Below are 23,045 nucleotides of genomic sequence, written 5' to 3'. Positions count from 1 at the left end.
AAAGCGGAACCCAACTCACTCACTTTAGGTAGCGACAAGTCGGACAGCTCGGCTATTTAGCCTCACATTTTGGCAGGTGATTGCCGGAAGTAGGCGGAGCACCAAGAAAGCCATGTTTGGTCCGGGCAGCAAGCCGGAAGTAGGTAGAAGAAATGGCGGAAGTGGTTGGGGAGCTGGGGGCCCCCGAGGGGGCGGTTCCCATTCCCACCTCGGAGCCGGATGTTTGCCGAGCTTTGACAGGCGTGGCAGAGGAAGCGTTGCCCGAACGAGGTGAGCTGCGGAGCGCGGGGTCTCGCTGGGCGTGGTGGTGGGGGAAGAGCTGCTCTGGTCAACGGAAGGAATTGGGTCGGAAAGGGGAAAATCCAAGGCAGTGGATCGGAGTGGAATTGGGCCCGAGGGCCTGGGTCTCTTCGCTGCCGGGATTTTGTCCCATTTCGGCGCTTGCAATGAGAAGACAGCCACCTTCTCTGACTTGTTCCTGCCCTCCCTCCGCAAGGCATAGGCCAAGGCAGAGCAAGCCGGTTCTGGCATAGCACCGAGAGCTAGAAATCAAGGGGAAGTGATCCACCTTGTCACTTGATAGGCCGTGCTTTCATCTCACTTTCTTGTGAAACGAAATACACTCCATTCGTTGTTTGTTTTCGGACTCTATGCAAACATGATTATAGTTTAGAGTTGCAGCCTTGTAGGATTTGGGTTTTTCCAAAGTCACAAAACAGTCTGATTCCAGCGCCAGCAAGTACTGTGACTTCAGTTTGCCCTGAGAAGTCTGACTGCCCTTTCGTGGCGCCTCTTGGATCCCAGTGAACTTTGTGACCGACAGTCACTTAAGATTACTGTTGAGGGGGTTGACTCTAACCTAGAGAACACCTCAAACTGGGACTTGTGGGTTAAAATACTGCCTCTGGGTTCTATGATCTGTAGCAGTTTGTTCCCTCCCTCCCCCCGCTTTTGGTTCAAACTGTAAAATGGTTTTGATAGCATATGCTGAACTACTAGTGCAGTTGTGAGGTGAATTTGTGTCCAGTTCATAGTACAAATATCCGTTTCCTTCTCCACTTATGAAATTCATTCATTCATTCATTCAGCTAATGACAGAGTCTGCTATGTGAAGACTCTGAATAAACTCTGATGCTATGTGCATCGTTCTGAATAAATTGCTTTGGTGTGTGTGTGCGCGCTCACTTATCGAGCATGTGCTGGAGAGGCCCTGTGTATGCAGGCAAAGCGCTCTACCACTGAGCTATGGACTTAGCCCTTGAAATAGGTTCTTAAGCAATAACAGGGGGTTTGTGAAATCCTTAAAATGCATGCAAGGTTTCATGGATCTGTTCATTTTTCCTAGTGAAAAAGTCCACAAACATCAAGAATTTCAGAGAGAGAGAGAGAGAGTCACTGTTTTACAAAAGTCAAAAAAAACCCTTTGCCTGAAGTCATTTTTGGTTTTTCGAGACAGGGTTTCTCTGTGTAGCCCTGGCTGTCCTGGAACTCACTCTGTAGACCAAGCTGGCCTCGAATTCAGAAATCCACCTATCTCTGCCTCCCGAGTGCTGGGATTAAAGGCGTGCGCCACCACACCCAGCGCCTGAAGTGATTTTTAAATACTTTCTGGGTAAATGGTTTACCTGGTCCAAATGGAATATTAATCTGAGAGAGTGGCTTTTTGCAGGTGACAGATATATTTCATTTCTACCATTTTATGTTAGAATTTCCCTTCCCAGGCTTCATCCACCCATTGACAAGCAGATAAACGTCCGGCTCCCAGAAGACACCAGAAGCAGGTGAGAGCGGCCAGGAAGCTGGCTGGCACTGCTGTGCTTTTACTAGCGAAGGAGGTTATGTGGGAGTTGGAGGTCAGCTCTAGCTACACTGACAGAGAGAAGTTCCCTGGGACAGAGGTGGGGGTTGAGCTCAGCTTTCTTCTCCATAGTCTCCCTCTTTGTCCCTCGCACATAGCTCAGCTTCTGAGCAGGATAAAAGCAGCAGCTTCTGAGCTCCGAGAGTCACAGCTCTGGGAGGGAGGAGCCTCTGCTTCTGCAGATAAGCAAAGTTTAGGCCCAGCCAGGAAAGGCACTTCACTTGTCTGCCATCTTTGCAGTCCTCAGCTTAGCGGGGACTCTAACCCAGTTTTCCATTGTCTTGGCTTCTTGCTTTTTCTATCATACCAGGTACTTACTGTGTACAAAAAGAATTCTCTGGGGTAGCTGTGAGGGAAGATCCAGGACTCCTTGAACCTGGGCAGGGATAGGAATGGAGAGAAGACTTTTAGGCAGGAGGAGGTTGCTGGAATCTGTCCTATAAAGAGCCAGTGGTTCTCAGCCTTCTTAATGCTGTGCTCCTTTAATACAGTTCCTCATGCTGTGATGATGCCCCCCCCAACTATAAAATTGTTTTTGTCAATACTTCATAATTGTAATTTTTCCACTGTAATGAGTTGTGACGTGAATATCAGTGTTTTCCACTGGTCTTAGGCGACCCCATGAAAGGGTCAGTTGATCCCAAAAGGAGTTGTGACCCATAGGTTGAGACCTATGGTTAGAAGCTCCTGTTTGAAGCCTCCCTATAACCTCTTGGTTGAATGGGGAGGTGTAGGTGGGTCAGAGGTAAATTCCTCGCAACTGAAGATTGTCTGCTTGGAGGATGCAGGGTTGAAGGGGGAAATGAAGATATGGGCGTTGGGCAAAGGCCAGTATTACTAAGAGGAATGCTTTCCCAAACATGACAGGGTTGTCCTTTGTGTCCCTAGGGAGGAACCTATATTTTGGTGGTCAGCAGAGGTGGTGGGTAAGACTGAGGGACAAGCAAAGAGAAAGAACAAGCAAAAAGGGGGGGTTGGTCAAAAAGGGGGGCTTTGAAAGCTTGAAACAGCTCTTCTTCTGACTCAGTATGTTGCCATGGTAACAAGGCAGTTGTTGCTTTGGCCCTGGGAGCTGGTTCGCCATTCAGAGCCCTAAGCTGTAATGTGTGCTGGAATGGAGGTTGTCACGATCCTCTTAGCCCACAGTGCGATCTCCTGGGCAGCTCTTCCCTTCTTCCGACCCCCAGGCCCTTTCTGCTCTTCTTATCTGCCCTGCTGATTCTCTGACCATATATGTCACTTTTTTCTGGTGTCAGGAATGCAGCCTCTTCTTTGGGGTTGGGCAAATCGGTTGGACTGAAACCTCCTTCCTCACCCATCTGGTGAGCTGGAGGGATGTGTTTTTTATGGGGCCAAGAGCAGAAAGCGCCACCTCCTTTGGTTAGGGCCTAGAACCTGGTTTCAGTGCTGACTCGTTTCCCTTCCTGACAGACCTTCTGTCCTTCAAAGCCTTCCCTCTGTGCTCTAGATGTTAGGCCTCTTTCCCTTCTGCCCTGTAATCCTTAAGGTGATCTGTGAGTGTTGCTACAGTGCAACTACTGTCTGGAGTCCCTGTAGGTTTAGAGAGGGCCTGAGAGCCTTAGAGACCTGCAAGGGATCTGCTGGGTTGTCAGGTAGATTCTGTCCCCTGCTACTGGCCCAGGTAAACCCAGCTGAGCACCTCAGCCATGGCCTTTTTTTCTGGAACCCTATCATCTCTGGCCTAGAGAGAGGAGTGTAATAGCCAGGGCCCCAGCTGGCCTTTTTCAGACATGGTATTTAGAGGCCCTTAGAGTCTTCAGTTCCTGTAACATCTTGGGGCATGAGGCTTCTGCACTCTAGAATCCCTGAGGAGATGCCCTGGCAGCTGTCACTGCCTTACTTGGTCAGTCAGGCTGTAGGCAGTGTGGAACCTGGCACAGCCCTTACTGCCCAGCTGGGGACCTGAAGGGAGGTGCTGAGCTGTGCCATCCACTGTCCCAGCTGCCTTTCCTGGCAGCTTGCTCTGTGGAACTCTTGGCAGGATGAGAACTGTTGAGGAATAGGGCCAAGGGTGCCAGAAGAGGACAGAAGGGGATAGAGGGGTCACTTCACCTCCCCGCAGCCAGGCTTCTCTTCTGCTTCTCCTTAGCTATGGATCCTCTCTCAGAGCTGCAAGATGACCTGACGCTGGATGACACCAGCCAAGCTCTGAACCAGTTGAAGCTGGCCTCCATTGATGAGAAGAACTGGCCTTCTGATGAAATGCCAGACTTCCCCAAGTCAGGTGGGCAGCACAATGTCTCAGGCAGCTGTGACACCACAGAGGGGAGACCCCTTTCTGCTGGAAGGGACTCCAGAGGGTAAGGTTGGGGCAAGGAGTCCAGTCCTAGGGTACATCTAGGGACACAGGCCTCACGGGGGGCCAAAGAGGGTGAGTCCCAGGGAGAGTGCTGGGCTAGCCCCTGGGTGACTCTGCCTTGGCATGTTCCTCAGATGACTCCAAAAGCAGCTCTCCAGAACCTGTGACACACCTGAAGTGGGATGACCCTTACTACGACATTGCCCGGCACCAGATTGTGGAAGTAGCAGGTAAGTGGGCCCTGTGTCGTACCTCTTTCCTCATAGTCTGTGCCCCTGGTGTAGAGAAGCCTCTTATGCCACCAAGAAAGAACACTTTTTGTAGCCTCTGGTCTGCTCTTGCGCATCCGTACCTTCCCTTACTGAGCGTGGGTTGGGTTTGATTGGCTTGCACCTGCCACTGCTTCCTTGACCTACAGACCCATTGTCTCCCACTGCAGCCATGATGTGGGAGGCATTGGCCTAATAGCTTTGAAGTTAGAAAGCTGTGTTTGATCTCCAGCTCTGCTCTCTGAATTCCTGCCTCACACTGTTGTCGAGGGTCCTGTACAGTGGTGCTTGTATGTCAGAACATCCTGGGAGCCAGAACATAGTTGGCCCTGGAGATGGGGACAGTGCCAGCCAGCTCTTCTGGGGGTTTGCAATGGCTCCCTGGAACATCGAGTGTCTAGTGGATGCGCTGTCCTGCTGACAACGGGTCTCTGCCTCAGAGCTCCCTCCTATTCATAAGGCAAGGCTCAGAAGAGACCTGGAGCTGGGCAGGTAGTGAGCCTCAGGGAGCTCTGCAGCTCTCCGGGCTGGAAGAGGCCATAATGTCTAAGGCATTTTCATGGTGCCTGCATTTCTGATGCTTGCCTTGGCCTGGGTGAGAGGTGTTAAATGGTTTCTCTCACCCCTGCAGAGCAAGGCAGAGTTCCTTTGTAGCCTAGGTGTCCAATGCCTACCCCAGTAGACAGCCTGGTGATCTTGTGGTCAGTCCGGAGCCCTTTGTGGGTGTGCCCCTGTCTGGCAGCAAGCCATCACCATCACCATGCAGCTTTTTTTGTTTGTTTGTTTCTCCAGACTGTGGCGAGCCTGAGGGGGCCCAGCCAGGTAGGTGCCAGTTCTGGCTGTCTGTGCTTGGCCTCTCCTGGCTGTGGCCTCTGGGTCTACGAATCAGAAAGGGCTCTTGGTGGAGGCCGTGGGACTAGCTTAATTAGAGCCCCGTTCTAGGGAGTTGGGAGCTCGTGGTGGCTTTGGAAGCCGGAAATAGCAGAGTTTCTGAGAGTCCTGTTAAGGTGGAGGCTGTGTGGTGACACACCTAGACTCCAGGGGAAAAGCAGCTTCGGGAAGCTCCTGGGTAGACAAGGCCTGCCGGCATGGCACGTAGCAACCCTGGTGGTGGCATCCCTGTGTGCCTACCTTGCTGGTGAGGCTTGTTAGAAGAACAGGTGGTGATTTCTCTAGCACCAGAATTTAGAGAAAGAGCCCATTTGGACAAGAAAGTAGGAGCTTGTCATGAATCTCAGTCAACTGTGACTTGGCCCCGGTAGGGTCTTTCCTGTGCTGTTCTGGTAACAGGAGACTCTCCAGAAAGGAGGCAAAGAGACCATTGTTTGTAACATTTTCAGTTTCTACAACAGCTGGTTTCAAGCTTCTGACATAATGTCAACTGGCTTGCAGAATTCCTAACAAAACATTGAACACACACATGTCTGAGCTGTCATCACATACCATGAGCTTTCTCAGTCCTAGCCCCCAACTTAGATGTCCTTGGCTTGTACAGCAGTTTGTGGTCACCAGTACCCAGAAAGCCTGCTAGAACTGCTGTCCTGATGAATACCAGTGCTGCCCCTGATTGGTATCTGGGGAATGCAAACGTCTGGCTCTCAGACTTTCAGCACTACACCTCTCCCTGCTCGTTAGGCCCTCTCCCCAGAGCCTAGAGGAACCACAGTTGACAGCCCCACTTCTCTCTGAAGGTTCCAGGGCAAGAACAGTTCCAATCCGGTCTGACAGCAGGTAAGCGAGTTCTCGTCTGCTTGATGTAGCAGCCAGCCTGCTTGCTTGGGGTAGTCAGAGGTCAGGGCCTAGACCTTAGCTGCTGATCCTCACATGTGGTCGCCTTCTAGCACCTGACTGTTTTCCTTTGATCCCTTGCTGAGCTGGCTTTTTTCAGTGTTCATTACTAGGCTAGCCTTCCAGTCAGTATTAAAGAACCCGCCTCCACCCCCGGAAGGATTCATTCTAACACGGGTATGATGCCGTGGTCGAGCTCTCACCTAGTATGGGCAAGGCTCTGGACTCATAGGCCTCTTGGACTCCTCTAGGGCCGCCAGGCTTTGATTTTTTTTCTGTAGAAAAAGTGCACATGCCGGGCGTGGTGGCGCACGCCTTTAATCCCAGCACTCGGGAGGCAGAGGCAGGTGTATTTCTGAGTACGAGGCCAGCCTGGTCTACAGAGTGAGTTCCAGGATAGCCAGGGCTCTACAGAGAAACCCTGTCTCGAAAAAACCAAAAAAAAAAAAAAAAAAAAAAGAAAAAAAGAAAAAAAAAAGTGCACATGTCTTTGTAACAGATTTTGTAGAATGTCTTTTCCTTCCTTTCCTTTCCTTATTCCTTTTTTGATGAGCTGATGAGTTTATTAGGGTTACTCACAAAAGCCTGGATGGAGTGTGTCCAGCTGTGAGGTGGAACAGCATGCTCCTGGCATTGCCTCGACACTTGACATTCCAGAACTCTCAGTCTCTCTACCTTGGCTCAGTCCTCACTCTTCCAGCTTGGGGTAGGAGCTACAAAGAATGGCTTCAAGGTCCCCAGGCCTCCCATGTCAGCCTTGCCCTGCATTCCAGCCATTCCTCTGCATAGGTGCAGATAGGCAGGTGATGTGCCCTCTGCAGGTTTCTGGCAGGAGGCCCAGGATTTCTGAACCACTCGTGGCTAGACTGTCCGTCTAAGTCTGTGCCTCTGCCCCTGACAGAGCCAGTGGGAAGTAAGTGAGGGTGTGAACTTAGCTCCGAGCCACCAGCAGCTGGCCCAGAGTCCAGAGAGCTGCTAGCACCCAGGCCTTCAGTGCAGACCTGCCTCCATCCGGGTGTGGTGGGCACATACCTGTAATACGTATCAAATCCTGACACTCAGGCCATGGCAGAGGAGCTAGATTTAGGCCATCCAGAACTACATATCAACAGCCTTCCCCTATCCCCTCACTTTTGGGTTTCAGACCGGGTTTCTCTGCATAGCCCTGGCTGTCCTGGAACTTGCTCTATAGACCAGGCTGGCCCCGAACTCACAGAGATGCACCTGCTTCTGCCTCTTAGTGCTGGGTTAAAGATGTGTGCCACCGCTGCCTGGCCTAACAGCCTGTCTCAAAGACAAAGCAAACACACAAAAACCTGCTATGATACAAGTGCATGGTAAGGATTCTGTCTAGAAAAATTTCTTCTCCAACTTCCAGAAACTCACTGTCTTAACACACTTAACCATCAAATACAAGTTGAGAAATGAAACTGCATGCAATGTGACCTGCATCTTTGTGAAGGCTATCAGCACTCATGACTTGAGAATGGATCTTACTGTGTTACCCCAGGTGGTCTTGAACTTGTAGGCACCACTGACTCTCCCACCTCAGTCTTCTAAGTAGCTGGAGTGACAGGTGCATGTCACTACACATCACTCATACACCAGTACTTACTGAGTGTCTGACAGGAACAGGCCAAAGTCAGCCCTGCCTTCAGGCTGCTCAGGAGCCAGTGGGAAATGGAGCATGAACAATTACTCAGAAGAGTAGAAATTGGTGGCAGAGATGGATGGCTGTTAGTGCTGCGAGCCATGGGAAGGGCAACTCACCTGTCTGGGGGAAGGTGAAGGCAGAGTGTGTGTGTTGAATCTCCCAGTCCATAGTGGCCAGTTTGGAACAGAACTGTCTGGAGAAAGGTCTGGCTGATATAAGCAACAAATAGTCTAGCATGCCGGGCTTCCAGAGCGTCTGTGATAGAAGGTGTGCTTGGTGCAGCCTGAGAGGGGGAGGCTGACACTCAGTCCTGTGAGCCATTTGAAGGAATTTGTTTTGTTGAGGTAGGATGTCATGGAGCCCACCCTGGCCTTGAACTTACTATCTAGCTGGTCCTTGTTTTGAATTCCTGCTTCTCCTGCTTTTGCCTCCCAGTGCTAGGAATACAGTCAAGGGCTCTTGATCGGATTTGTTCTCCCTGCCAATTAAAGAATTAAAAGGTGGGAAAACTCTTGAGCACAACAGGTAGGAGTGGAGAAACCCTCACTGCACTCTGCAGGTAGCAGCAGGCAGATCAGCAGTCGGAGACACCTGTTTGTTTGAGGTGAGAAGACACACATGCAGAAAACACACAAAGAGAAAGACCCTCTGAAGCAGAGGGGTGCGCAGCAGGCTGAGAATGCCAGTCTCTTCGTGGGGCTGGGTTGGTTTGTTTGTTTGTTTGAAATCTCTGAAGAGTTTTCTTCCCCTAATTTGGGGTTGGTCAGTTTGAAGCAGGTAGGATGGTTGATTGGCCCACAGCTGTTACATAACATGTCCTGATCAGATCTTGACTTGCTGAGCCAGTCCATCAACAGGCCTCCCACTGATGGGAGACAAAAGCCTACCAGGCTTTTATCTCAAGGAGGGTGAGAAAGAAGCTGGCTGTCCTGGAAGTTTGTCACCTTTGTTATCTACCCATGACCCCATCTCTCTGCCTACCGGGGAGTCTGTCTAACTTCTAGTCTCTCATTAGGATTACACATGTGTGCTGCCATGTCTGGCTTCCATTATAAGGGATATTACAGGACCAGGTCCACAGATTCTGTTTGAGTTGGGCATGAGGGGGGACACTCAGACAAGGGTTCCTCAAGTGTGGAAGTAGCATTGGGGCAATAGGTATAGTCCTCCAGGGTTGGATGTTAAGGCAGATTAAGAAGCAAGACAGCTTGCTGGGCTCAGTGGGCTGACACAAGAAGTTCTTTGGAGGACCCCGAGCAGGCCCTTTTGGGTTAACAAAGCTGGATGGTGCTTCCTGCGGAGCCATGAGGGTGAGGGCTGATCCAGTAGCATTCAAGGTTGTGAGGCTGCTAGGGTCAGGCAGGTCACCCATAGGGACCAGCCTACCGTGGCCACGATTGAGAAGGCCCCAGAAAGCCCAGCCTCAGCCTAGAGATGAGTAAGAAAAGGACAAGCCCCTGGGCTACTGGAATGGTAGGGCTCACCAGGGAGAACAGCGCTTACTGCTGAGGTAGAGTGGAAGGACAAACTCCCTGCATTTAGAGATCGTGTCTTCAGTTTCTACTCTTCTGTGTTCCTTCCCCTTTGCCTCTGAGGCTGGGGGATGAGGCAAGTACACCTTGGTGTCTCTGGAAAGGTGAAGCAGGTGAGGACTTGGGAGTACAAAAACCTGGCTTTCTTGAGCTTTCTTGAGCGCCCTTGCTCCAAACTGACCCTGGAAGAGCTTTTCATTTTGGGGCAAGAGCAGCATGTGTCTCAAGAACTTTCTGGCTTGTGACAGTCAGGAGCTAGACCATCACATTGAGAGTTTGGGACAAATATCTCTGAGAAAACACCTAGGTGACATTTGCCACAGTGTCACAAACACCCCTGAGCTCCATGTTCTTAAAAGATTAGAGTTTTACAAGTGTCTCGAGTTCAGTCAGCCGAGTGTGCTCAGCCGCCCTATAGTAAAATCAGAAAGTGCTTGTGGGCAGAACTGTGATTACTGCGTTGGCTGACCGACTGTGTGGCGGCCAGACCCCTTTCCTCTGCAGCCTTGGACTGCCTGAGAAGAAGCTTCTAGAGGTTTCCCAGGCCCTTGCTGCTTGGTGCTTAGGGGTAAAGCAGTTGTAGGATGGCTGGTTGGCAAGATATTTTAGACCTTGATGGCCATATTTTTGATGGATGTGAGGGGCTGGTTTTGGAGACAGAATCTTGCTGTTATACCCCAGGGTGGTCTTGACTTTCCCAACTTCCTGCCTCAGCTTCCCGTGATGGGGTTGCAGGTGTGCACCACTAGAAAACATAAAGAAATCTTAGCAAAATTATTTTTATTTTTGGCATTGCATGCACACATACAGGCAAGCCATGGCACACACCTGGGGGTCAAAGTCAACTTTGAGGAATCTGTTCTCTCCTCCCACCATGTGGATCCTGGGAATCAGAGTTTGCTCATCAGGCTTGGTAGCCAGTGCCTTAGCCCACTGAGCCGTCGTGCCAGCCTGTTAGAACAGTGCCTTAGCCCAGAGCCGTCATGCCAGCCTGTTAGAACAGTGCCTTAGCCCACTGAGCCGTCATGCCAGCCTGTTAGAACAGTGCCTTAGCCCAGAGCCGTCGTGCCAGCCTGTTAGAACAGTGCCTTAGCCCACTGAGCCGTCATGCCAGCCTGTTAGAACAGTGCCTTAGCCCACTGAGCCGTCGTGCCAGCCTGTTAGAACAGTGCCTTAGCCCACTGAGCCGTCGTGCCAGCCTGTTAGAACAGTGCCTTAGCCCACTGAGCCGTCGTGCCAGCCTGTTAGAACACTTTTGGTGTGCATCCACAAATCAATCCATGTACCCATTTAGCAGTGTTTCACTCTCTCCACTCCTTTCAGCACTTCGAAGCCTACTCATTTGCTTCCCGACTCCACAGATTTGTGGTCTCTGAGCAGTGGTTCTCAACCTTCCTAATGCTGAGACCCTTAAAGTTATGGTGACCACCCCATCATAAAATGATTTGTGTTCCTACTTCATAACTGTAATTTTGCTACTATTAAGAATTACTCACCAGCACTCGGGAGGCAGAGGCAGGCGGATTTCTGAGTTCGAGGCCAGCCTGGTCTACAAAGTGAGTTCCAGGACAGCCAGGGCTATACAGAGAAACCCTGTCTTGAAAAACCAAAAAAAAAAAAAAAAAAAAAAAAGAGAGAGAGAGAGAGAGAGAGAATCACAATGGATGTCTGTTTTTTTTTTTTATTTTTTATTTATTTTATATGTATGTGAGTACACTGTCTCTCTTCAGATGCACCAGAAAGGGCATTGAATCCCATTCCAGATGGTTGTGAGCCACCATGTGGTTGCTGGGAATTGTCCTCAGGACTTCTGGAAGAGCAGCCAGTGCTCTTAACTGCTGAGCCATCTTTCCAGCCCCTCGATGTCTGATTTTGACCCCTGTGAAAGGGTTGTTTATCCTCCAAAGGGGTTGCAACCCACAGGTTGAGAACCACTGTCTTAGACTCTCAGGAAATTATGCAACAGCTCCCTTTTGTGCCAGCCTGCGCTCAGCATATTTCCAAGGTTCATGGACTTTGTGCTGTGTATCCATCTGTCTTCCTTTTTATGGTCAAACTTCTGTTGCCATGAATATTCCTCTTCCCCCCCCTGAGTATCTTGTACCTCAGGCTAGCCTCAGATTTATGGAAATGGAGTTAAGGATAACTTGGAACTTCTGATCTTCCTGCTTCTCCCCCTGAATGCTGGGATTACAGATGTAACAATCAGCATTAGTTTACTTGGCAGTAGGACTCAAACCCAGGGCTTCCTGCACGCTGAGCTAAGCAGGCACTCTATCAGCTGGGTTATATCCTCACATGTTTATCTGTTGATGACTGTGTGGCCTTCACAGCCATTACTCTTTCAACATGGTTTTATTTGTTTTTACTTAGTAAGACAAGGTCTCACGATATAGCCTTGCTATCTTGGAACTTGCTATGCAGACAAGGCTAGCCTCAAACTTAGTTTTTTCTGTTTGCAACCTGAGGGCCGGGATTAAAGGTCCTTACCACACACCACACCACTCTACTCAGTTTCAATGTGACTTTTTTTTTTTTTTTTTTTTTTGAGACTAGATCTTAAGTATCCCAGGTTGGCCTTGGACCTATTAAGTGTCTTGAACTCTTCATCCTCCTGACTCTACCTCCAAAGTGTGGGTTTACAAGTGTATGTCACCATGACTGGGTTAAAGAGCAAGGTTAACATGTGTAAGTCTGTGATCTGTGTTCCTGATGATGACTGTGAAGAACAAAGAAGCTACTTTTACCATGGTATCAATGATGCAGACTCACAGTTGAGAAAGAGAAAGAGTTGGGGGAGGTCCACAGGGTCAGCAGGGAAGACCTGGGAGGACTAGGAAGTGAGTGTGCTCACAACAGGGAAGACCTGGGAGGACTGGGAAGTGAGTGTGCTCACAACAGGGAAGACCTGGAAGGACTGGGAAGTGAGTATGCTCACAACAGGGAAGACCTGGGAGGACTGGGAAGTGAGTGTGCTCACAACAGGGAAGACCTGGAAGGACTGGGAAGTGAGTGTGCTCAGGTTCCAGGATAGAAAATTCTCAAATAATCAATACAAATATTAATGAGAAAAAAAGCAAGGTTAAAATTTTTGGGAGGTTGTCCCACTTCAGTGCCCCTGAAAGCAGCTGCACCCAGCATGCCCTTGAGGAATGGACATGGGGTTCTCAAGCCCCTACACTCACTGACACAGGCCCCAGGTGGGTACTTGCTAAGCCCCGCCCACCACTCTGGTCCACCTTTCACCCACTGCACTCCATCTTTCTTCACACTCAGGTGATGATAAGTATGGGCGGAAGATCATTGTATTCAGTGCTTGCCGGATGCCCCCCAGCCACCAGCTGGACCACAGCAAGCTCTTGGGGTGAGTACCCATGGGGAAGTGGGGTGGCACCTCTCTAGATCCTGAGTAGCCTGGAGCCATTTCTCTTCATCATCATCCCTACCCCCCCAACCAGGTTTCCTTCCTTAATGTGACCTCTCATCCTTAAGGGGAGAGCACTAGACAAGGAGTCAGAGTCCTAGAGACTGTGACCTTGGCAAGTGTCTCAGAGCCTTAGTTTCTCGGCATTCAGAGAAGATAATGAAGCCTGTGGCCTCTTTCTTGACAGGAATGAGATAATGTACCAGAAAATAATCTTGAAAAGTAAATATATCCAAATATGTACAACTCTGGTATTTCTGATGTAATCTTGATTCTTAATCATTTTTATTTATAATCATAATTAACATTATCTTACTTTGTGCCAGGTTTGCTGTTAGTGGTTTTTGTACCTTTGGGGTGTCTGCTTAGCATATGTGTATGTTAGAATCTCTCCTAGCACAAGTCCAAAGGCTGCTTGTCTTAGTCACTTCTCTATTGCCGTCAACAGACACCATGACCAAGGCAGCTCTTATAAAAGAAAGCATTTAATTAGGGGCTGGCTTACAGTTTCAGAGGGTTAGACAGTTGTCATCATGGTAAGGAGCATGGCAGGCAGGCATGATGCCACGCCGGAGAAGTAGCTGAGAGCTACATCCTGATCTGTAGGCAACAGGGAAACACACACACATGTAGACATGCTCAGTGGTTAAGAGCACTGACTGATCTTCCACAGGATCCTGGTTCAATCCCCAGCAACCATGTGGCTGCTAACAAGAGTCTGTAATTCCAGTTTCAGGGGATCTGATGCGTTCTACAGGCGTCCACAAGTCCTGCATGCATATGGTACACAGACATTCCAGCAGGCAGAACACCCATACACATAAAATAAAAATAATAGTTTTTTTAAAAAAAAAGACATACTTCCTCCAACAAGATCACACCTGATCCTTCTAATCTTCCTCAAACTCTACTCTCTGGTGACTAAGGATTCAAATACATGAACCTGTAGGGGCCATTCTCCTTCAAACCACCAGTGTTTGAAGGAGAATGGTTGAAGCAGGGTAGAAACTGCCATCAGTGTGCTCAGAGTGACTATCGTGTCTGTTTTCCTGGCCAGTTTAAAGTGCTCTCTAACTGTGACGTATGTGCACCACCTACAGTAGCTCCTTGACATCCTGAATGTTGTGCACGTGAGGATTGTAGTGATCTTGGGGACAGGCTTGAGGACCACAGAAGAAAGGCTCAGCTGGCCTGTGGTGAGGCAGAAGCTCATTCCTTGTGCTGTGTCTATAAGGCCTCTGGTGCTGTCTGTCTGTCCATCTGTCCGTCCCCCACCCCACCCTGTGACTTCTCTTTCCTTGGCTCCTTAGAGCAGGCAGAGTCTGGTTGGAGGGCCATCATGTGTCCAGCCAGGAATACTCACCTTAGAGTTCAGCCTAAGGATGCTGAGTTACAAACCCCCTCTAGACTGCTGGGCGTGGTGGCGCACGCCTTTAATCCCAGCACTCAGGAGGCAGAGGCAGGCGGATTTCTGAGTTCGAGGCCAGCCTGGTCTACAAAGTGAGTGCCAGGACAGCCAGGGCTACACAGAGAAACCCTGTCTCGAAAAACCAAAAAAAAAAAAAAAAAAAAAAACAAACAAACCCCCTCTAGCTTTTGTGCCATGCCTGGTGTACCACGTAGCTGACTTGCGGCCAGGTATTAGGTCCAGTGAGGGGAAATCCTAGGCAGTTGGAAAGCACCTTGTTTTTAGGAGCAGTTGCTGAGGAAGTTGTGCCTATCTGGGGTTTTTCTTTAGTCTCAAGAATCCCTGGGCAATTTGCTGCTGCCTGTCTTCCTTCTATTCACAGACACAGACATACATCATACACACACCACACATACAGACACACACACACACACACCACAGACATATGGCATACACATACTGTACACACACACACAGACACACACCACAGAGAGAGAGAAACACACTATACAGATACACATCATACACACTACACACATAGAGACATACACTAAACAGATACATACCATACACACACACCACACACCTCATAGACATACTCACATCACAACCACTCATACACACCATACATACAGACACAGAGAGACACACACTATACAGATACACATCATACATACTACACACATAGAGACATACACTACACAGATACACACCATACACACACACCACACACAGACACACATACCACATAGACATACTCACATCACAGACGCACACACACACCATACATACAGACACATAGAGACACACACCACACAGATACACACCTTATACACACACACCATCTCAGACACATACACATACACCACAAAGACACACAGGCATATACCACACATATACAGACACACACACATAGACACACATCATAGACATACACCACACACACGCATAGATGCACATCTCATACACACACCATCCTATTCCCTACCTCCCTACTACACACACACACACTCTCTGATACACACTTACCACACACATCACACACAGACATACACACCACACACACATATAGACTCGCATTTCACACACACCATGCCATTCCCTACCTCCGCCCCCACATACTGACACACACGACACACATCATACATACACTACACACATCAAATACATACCATACACCACACACACCCCCACACACATATCACATACCACACACACATCCAGACAGATAGACAGACAGACACATCATCTCACTGCCTACCCCACACACACCCTGCCTGGTCACCATCCCTGCTGAGAGCAGACTGCTTTCACTGGCTCTGTCTGCCCTGTTTTTAGGCCTATTACATCAGACTTGGCTTTCCCCACTCCCCACCCAGATCTAGGAAGTTGAAATGGAAAAATTCTTGAAATTTGGAATGAAAATACCAGTTGAGCTAGAGCTCTGTATTTTAACTAGCTGTGTGCTTGGAGGTAGCTGAGTTCTGTATACATGATGTCTTCCTCAGAGAGTTGTTGTGGGTAATGATGAAATCTAGCATGTATAGTTTTAGAGTATTGCAATTTGGGAAGTTAAAAATATATAAGTAGTTATTCAGGAAAAAAAAACTGTAAATTTATGAAGTCTCACAGACCTGTCATCCAGAAAGAAAACCACTGTATTCAGTTTTATGTCTTATAATTTTTTTCATCTTCCATGTCTACAACATTCTCAAAGACATTCTTAAAAACATGTTATGCTGGGCGGTGGTGGCACACGCCTTTAATCCCAGCACTCGGGAGGCAGAGGCAGGCGGATTTCTGAGTACGAGGCCAGCCTGGTCTACAGAGTGAGTTCCAGGACAGCCAGGGCTATAAAGAGAAACCCTGTCTCGAAAAACCAAACCAAACCAAACCAAAACAAACCAAAAACATGTTATTTAGCAGGGGAGTGGTGGTGCATGATTTTAATCTAATCCCAACACTTGGGAGGCAGAGGCAGGAGGATCTCTTTGAGTTCAGGGCCAGTATGGTCTACAGAGTGAGTTCTAGAACAGACAAGGGTACACAAGGAAACAAACAAACAAAAACAACAATACCCCCCACACACATACAAAACCCCATTATTTAGCTGGGCATAGTGGGTGCACACCTTTAATCCCAGCACTTGGGAAACAGAAGCAATTGTATGTCTATGAGTTCTAGGGCAACCTATCTACATAAGAAGTTCCAGGCCAGACTCCTTATGCAGTGAAACCCTGTCTTTCCTTTTACTACCCAAAACCCCGACACAAAACATGTTGTTTTTTCATCTTCTGCACTAATATGCACATAGGAAAGTAACAAATAGTGTACTACTTTTTTTTTTTTTTTTTCATTTTCAAGGCAGCTCTCATTTTGTTTCACAAGCTGACCTTAAACACCAGGGCTCAAGTGCCCTCTTTAGCCTCCTGAGCATCACTGCACCTGGTTGGTTCCTTGTGAATCTGTATCTGATGATGCCTGGCCTCAGTCCCAGCACTTGGGAAGCTTATGAAGGAGGATTTTGAGTTCCTGGCATGTCCGGAGCTACAGTGTGGGACCTTTTTTCTACATACAAAATAAAACAGCAACTCCATACCTATCAGCGTCACCCCACCAGCACCCCGCTTCCAATTTGCTCTTTCAGTGTCTGCCTCAGGGCTGACCGCTGTTGTGATGCATGACTTCACAGCTTAGCCCTGCCTGAGGAAGCATCCTGTGAGATAGTCTATTTATAGATGTCCCATGATTTCTTGAGCCCGTCTCCTGCTACTGGACAATTTGCTGGCTGCTCAGTTGTTGTTTTTCTGTAATAAAACTCTGGAATGAACAGTCTCCTACAAGAATGCTTCTACTGCTCTGCTTCCTCAGGAAGGAGTCCTGAACATGCTTTTCTGTGATCAGAGATGGGGCGCGCTGCCCAGCTTCTGATAGGCATCTCTTTATTGCACACAAAGGTTAGGGCATGCATCCATGGATGAGGGTGTCGTCCACTTTACTGTCATCTTTGCTCTTTTCCTAATTGCAAATGCCATCCTTTTATGTGACAGCCCTTTGCCCTTTGTAAACTTCCGGTGTGGAAGTGTGGATAGGGCTCAAGTATTCTTGTTCTAATAATGATCAGAATCTGGTCTCCTAGCATTAGTACTACGTATGCCCTGCCTACCTGTGCTGGTCCAGCTCTGCACCCTGGGACTAGTCATTAGGCCTCTGACTCTAGGGCAGGTCGTTAGTCAAGCCATTGGGCACTCTCTCAGACTTCCCTCCTTTTGGATGTACTTAGCATTGTGCCTGTCCAACATAGAGCCAAAGAGCTGATTATCTGTCTTCTAAGAGGTCTTACCCTAGGCTCTTCCCCCCTCCCTATTTTTCATTACTTCCAAACTTTCCAGTGTGCTCAATGTGAGTGAGAGTGTGTGTGTGTGGATGTTGGGGGTACATACCCTACTGTGAGCATAGGGAACATGAGGAGTATGGCTTTGTGGTCCATTAAGAGCCTAGGGATGGGAATAGTTGAGCTTCTGGTCATCCTGATGTCCTTTCATAAACACAGATCACATAAAAAAGGTAGAACTGTTCCAAGGTCTAGAGTGCAGTCTTGGAGTTGGTCACGTCACTACTAGGTCCTGCCACAGCTGAAACCTTGGCTAAGCACTTGACCTCTGCAGACTGCCCTCATTAGTAAGATGTTTTAACTTTAGCCTCAATTGTTACAAGGGAAGAATGAGGTATTAGAGGTACTTGGCAAACACTGAAAGCTTTTTACCAATAACAGTGACTGTTCTTGTTACTGCCTCATGGAGATCCTGATGTCAGACCCTGTTAACTGTGCTTATACAGCCCAGTCTGTGGCTCAGGGCTCCTGACTGCTGCTGCTCACAATGAGGGCTTTTACATACTTACTTCTCCCTTAGGCCCACCCTCTACCTCCTTCCTGGAAAGTGGCTGTGGATTACATAGCCAAATGATAGCAGGGAGGGTTTGTGGAGAAGGAAGCCATGATGCAAGCACTGGTTTCTATGGTAACAGGCCACACCTGTTGTGCAGAGGGCAGGTCTGAACAGATCTTTTTATATGTTTATGATGTTAGGTATTAAACCTGTGGCTCACACATGCTAGGTAACTGCTCTACCATAGAGCCACAACCCCAGTCCTGGACATTTCTCTTGAAGGTATTTGAAACACACATTGGACCAGTATGTGGAGAGTGACTACACACTCCTGTACCTGCACCATGGCCTGACCAGTGACAACAAGCCCTCCCTCAGCTGGCTACGGGACGCCTACCGAGAGTTTGACCGCAAGTGGGTTGGGACATAGGGATGGGTGAGCCTAGGATGGCTAACTCTGGGCTCTGGGTGGCTCTCTTAGTCAGAAACTTATTCCTTATTAATGGAGGCAGGACCCCAACAGCTCTGCCCCTTCCTCCACCATTCACAAGCTTCCTACTTGGCCTGCAGGTACAAGAAGAACATCAAGGCTCTGTACATCGTGCACCCAACCATGTTCATCAAAACCCTGCTTATCCTCTTTAAGCCTCTCATCAGGTGAGCAGGCCACAGGTGGACTACTGAGTTTTTCATGTACCCCTCACACAGCAAACAGATGGCCAGGGTGGCCAGCTTGGGGTGAACCTGTCTGCAGGGAGGGCCAAGGCCTGCCGTGAGACCCAGCCTGACCAGAGCCTTCTTTTTACCTCCAGTTTCAAGTTTGGACGGAAGATCTTCTACGTGAATTACCTGAGTGAGCTGAGCGAGCACGTGAAGCTGGAGCAGTTGGGGATCCCTCGCCAAGTGCTCAAGTGAGACAGCTGGGTGGGCCCGAGAGCTGGGCGCATGGGGGGGGGGGGGTGCTTGTGGGTCCACTGGTCAGCTGTGTGCTTGTGTTGTTTGGGAGGCAGAGTAACCTGGGTGGGAGTCAGGAGTCTGGGGAAACTGGAGAAAGGCAGTGTAAAGATCCAGAGATAGATCAAACCCATTTCTGTCACAAGCTGTTGACTGAATCTCTTTAGAGTGTTTTTTGCTGTGTTACTCAAGTGGGACTATTTTGAGGACATAGGAAATAATCCGTGTAAAATCACACAGTGAAGACTTGATAAAGTTGGCTACAAGACTATAGAGCCGGGCGGGGGGGGGGGGGGCCCGGGGGGGGCTGACCCTTGTTCCATCTGCTCCCCTAGGTATGATGACTTCCTCAAATCCACACAGAAAAGCCCTGCAACAGCTCCCAAGCCCATGCCACCACGGCCCCCCCTGCCCAATCAGCAGTTTGGGGTCTCCTTACAGCAGTGAGTATGCTAAAGCCAGGCAGGTCAGGCTGGGGGATGGGGTGGGGGGTGGACCAGTATGCAGAACCCCAGCTCACCCATTTGCTCCCTCAGCCTCCAGGAGAAAAGCCCAGGCCAGGAGCCCATTCCCATTGTGCTCAGGGAGACCGTCGCCTACTTGCAGGCTCACGGTGAGTGCCATGCAGCCTAAGGCCTTCTGAAGCCAAGCCACCTCATCACCCAGCTGCCCTTGAGAAACTCTGGGCAGGGCATAGAGAAGTGCGCTCCCAATGACCCTTCTTGGAACTCCAGGACTGATAGGGTAGGGAGGAGCTCCATCCCCCAGAGCGCTGAAACTCACCAAGCTCCCTTGGTTTCCAGCTCTCACCACTGAGGGCATCTTCCGGAGGTCTGCCAACACCCAGGTTGTACGGGAAGTGCAGCAGAAATACAATATGGGTGAGTGGGCTGTGTGTGCACATTGATGGGGTCTCTGTGTGTGTTTGAGAAGATGAGGCATGCTGGGAGTGTGAGGGCTGTTAGCATGTCCCAGGTTTTCTTCTGGCCAGACGTTTCTGTGTCCTTTGGTGTGGCCATATAGGTCCTACTTCTGCCTGGACGATCCAGGTTTTCTGCCTCATGTTCAGGGGCTGCAGCCTTGGGTTCAAGCTCATGTAGAGCAGTAATTGTCCTGTGTGACAGTGACCTCACACTCTGGGTGGTCTGAGTCATCCCTTGTTACAGAAGAGAAGAGGTGGATGTATGGGGTGTCCTGGGGAAAGGCAGCTTGGGCAGTGGACAAGAACAGAGCGAGGCATGAGCCTGCCAGCCTCTAGCTTGCCGAGTGCTCTCTCAGTCTTTTTGTTCCCCATGAAGGGCTGCCTGTGGACTTTGACCAGTACAATGAGTTGCACCTGCCCGCCGTCATCCTCAAGACATTCCTTCGGGAGCTTCCTGAGCCCTTGCTAACCTTTGACCTGTACCCCCACGTTGTGGGCTTCCTCAGTGAGTTCTCTCTTTCCTACTCAGCTGTGCAAATCCTTTGGCACTGAGCCTTCTCTCGCCCTGCCCCGCAGGCTTGTGGGCCTGAGCAGCTCCTAGGAATTTCAGTTGGGGTTCCCCCTGCTAGGCTCATCATATCAAGGTTTCCAAAGCTAGTCTTATGCCCTTATAACCTAGACCTCTATTCTTCACAGATATTGATGAAAGCCAGAGAGTGGAGGTGACACAGCAGGTTCTCCAAACTCTGCCAGAGGAGAACTACCGGGTGCTTCATTTCCTGACTGCCTTCCTGGTGCAGGTGAGACTTCCCCTGGCTTCCTCAGCCCACCTGGTGAGGTGACGGGGAGGAGATGCTCTCATTGCTTGGATGCTCTGGAAGGAGCTGCTGGGAGTAGGAGGTAGAGGCCAGACATTCTAGCTGTAGCCCTTTCCTTCCACAGATATCTGCCCACTGTGACCAGAACAAGATGACCAACACTAACCTGGCTGTAGTCTTCGGCCCTAATCTGCTCTGGGCCAAAGATGCTGCCATCACCCTCAAGGCCATCAATCCCATCAACACCTTCACTAAGTTCCTCCTGGATCATCAAGGGGAATTGTTCCCCAGCACAGATGCCCAAGGGGTCTGAGCTCACCACCTCCAGCCCCTTCTCTGGCAGCCCGAGTTGGACTTGTCCTCCTGGCATTAACCTTACTGGAGTCCGGGGCTCCTGCCTAGGAAGGGGCCCTGAAGCCCCAGAAGATGGAAGTTGGAGCCTACTAACTGGGCAGCCCCTCCTATCCCTCTGCCCATCCCACCTTACTGGCCCTGGAGGCCTCTGTTACCGTAAGACATTTTCTTTGCCTTATACCTCTCACTGCCTCTCTGGTTGCTGGGCTTGGTTCTTCTAGGATTCAGCCACAGTAAACCTTTTCCTTTTTCCTGCCTGTTTCCCTGGTGAGTGTAGAAGACTACATCACTGCTGGCTGTGCTGGTAGCTGGGGCTGGTCCTCTCTTTCCTGGTTGCTAGGAAGTGAGCATTGGCCTGGGTGCAAGTTCCCTGTGCCTGCCCTCCCTGCTAGTAGGGATGAGAAGACCAGCGTTGGCCTGTCCCTTCTGCCTCCTGGGTCTGTTCTTCCCCAAGTGGTACTGCCCCCAGAGTGTACTATTCCCTCATTTCTGCCACACTTGGCACTTTGGATATCAAGACTCAGAATCTGAGTGTCTATTGAAATGGTCCTGTCCACTCCCAGGGAGAGCCATAGTGATCAGTTACAGCAGTCCTGGCCCTCCATGCCTTCCATTCATTCTCATGTGCACAGATCTTCAGCCAAAGGCTATAGTAGGTCTTTCATGTGTCCCTGTTCTAGCCAGAGATACCAATGTCTCTCACTTTCTGCCTAGGGACTCTCAGAGAGTCAGAAACTCAGAAGCCCCAAAGACTGACAGAGCTTTTACTAATAGATCACCCCTGCTGGATAGGTTCTAGCAGCTTCCTTAGGGGAGTGTGGTGGCCACAGGGCCTCTTGTCTTTCAGAAAGCTGAGCCCCAATGATGATTGGTAGCTTTCATTCTATTCCTAATGAAGCCTTGTGACTCTCTTCCCGAAGTCCACTGCCTAATGACAGGGAGGTACCTGCAGTGACCTTGCCCTACAGGTGTGGCTAGGCAGGACAGCTCCAGAGATGGTACTGGCTACCGTGAGATCTGTACTGATGATCTTGCAGCTGAGGCTGGGCCTGACCTCACTGGCTCTTTCTTGCACCACTGTTGTAGCAGGTCTCTGGTGCCACAAGTGCTGCTGTCGGTCCCCAGCCTCACACCTGACCCAGCCTGGATCACTCTGCTTTTGCCCACATTTTTGTATCAAGTGTTGCTACACTCCATTTACTGAGGAGCCTTTGGACCTATTGTTTTCCTCCTGCCCGGTCCTGTCAGTCTGTGGCAGGGGGGCGCTCTTACTGTGAATCCAGTGTTCACATTTACCACGATTTCCTTGGCACCAATCATGTATTTTACCGTTTGCACTTTTTGTATTTCAATAAAAATGTAAATGAAAAATACCCATTTGGCTGTTTAGGAAGTAAGACCCTGAAATTCACAACCAGGCAGGAAGTGTGGTATAGTTGAGAAAGAGTTTTAGGAAGTCCCCTCCTTAGTCCATCTGCTGTCTGCTAAATTTTCTCAGGGAAATATGAACAAACCTGTATTTCAGACAAGGTACCAATGAATGTCCAAAAAAAAAAAAAAAAAAAAATCAGTCCAAGTCTGCTTGAGGATGGCGACCTCAAGAAGCTGTGTCCCAGAGGACTCTGTGGGAACTGCACATACGGGGTCCCTCCTTTTAGTCAGCCTTCATCTTGTGCACACTTCCAAAATCACATGCAACTGGGGCCGAGTTATATAGAGTAGTTAGGTGGCTCTGGCTAGCCATCTAAAACTATGCAGGTCAGGCTGGCCTAAAACTCAACAGAGATTTGCCCACCTGAATGCTGGGATTAAAGGCATATGCCATTAACAGACATAGTCTTAATTGGGAACCAA

General features: G+C 49.5%; 1 protein-coding gene across 3 annotated transcripts; it reads left to right on the top strand.

Annotated features, from left to right (window-relative positions):
- The first annotated feature begins 152 nt into the window (after positions 1–152).
- On the top strand, positions 153–23,045 carry Arhgap1 (Rho GTPase activating protein 1). Of its 3 annotated transcripts, none has more exons than XM_021185616.2 (14): positions 211–270; positions 1,722–1,781; positions 3,969–4,103; positions 4,313–4,408; positions 12,698–12,785; positions 18,426–18,557; positions 18,714–18,800; positions 18,956–19,054; positions 19,433–19,540; positions 19,634–19,710; positions 19,901–19,978; positions 20,396–20,524; positions 20,716–20,819; positions 20,962–23,045. In XM_021185616.2, exons 3-14 carry the CDS (start codon positions 3,971–3,973, stop codon positions 21,148–21,150), a joined length of 1,320 nt encoding a protein of 439 aa, XP_021041275.1. In that variant the 5' UTR covers positions 211–270; positions 1,722–1,781; positions 3,969–3,970; the 3' UTR covers positions 21,151–23,045. The 3 variants fall into 3 exon arrangements, with proteins under 3 accessions (XP_085690771.1, XP_021041275.1, XP_021041281.1); XM_021185622.2 differs by having other exon boundaries at positions 225–270; positions 1,707–1,781; XM_085834645.1 differs by lacking the exon at positions 1,722–1,781 and having other exon boundaries at positions 153–270.

Source organism: Mus caroli, unplaced genomic scaffold (assembly GCF_978045245.1).
Source record: "Mus caroli unplaced genomic scaffold, Mus_caroli_1 scaffold_2, whole genome shotgun sequence".
In the NCBI taxonomy this organism is placed as follows: Eukaryota; Metazoa; Chordata; class Mammalia; order Rodentia; family Muridae; genus Mus; species Mus caroli.
The sequence above is the reverse complement of the archived record's forward strand: the minus strand, read 5'-3'. Positions and strand labels throughout refer to the sequence as shown.

Excerpts from the sequence above, each read along its gene's own strand:
- Arhgap1 (XM_085834645.1), top strand. The coding sequence starts at position 153 with ATGGCGGAAGTGGTTGGGGAGCTGGGGGCCCCCGAGGGGGCGGTTCCC. Across the intron at positions 12,786-18,425 it reads GACCACAGCAAGCTCTTGGG|GTATTTGAAACACACATTGG; the intron begins GTGAGTACCCAT and ends TTTCTCTTGAAG. Across the intron at positions 19,979-20,395 it reads GCAGCAGAAATACAATATGG|GGCTGCCTGTGGACTTTGAC; the intron begins GTGAGTGGGCTG and ends TTCCCCATGAAG.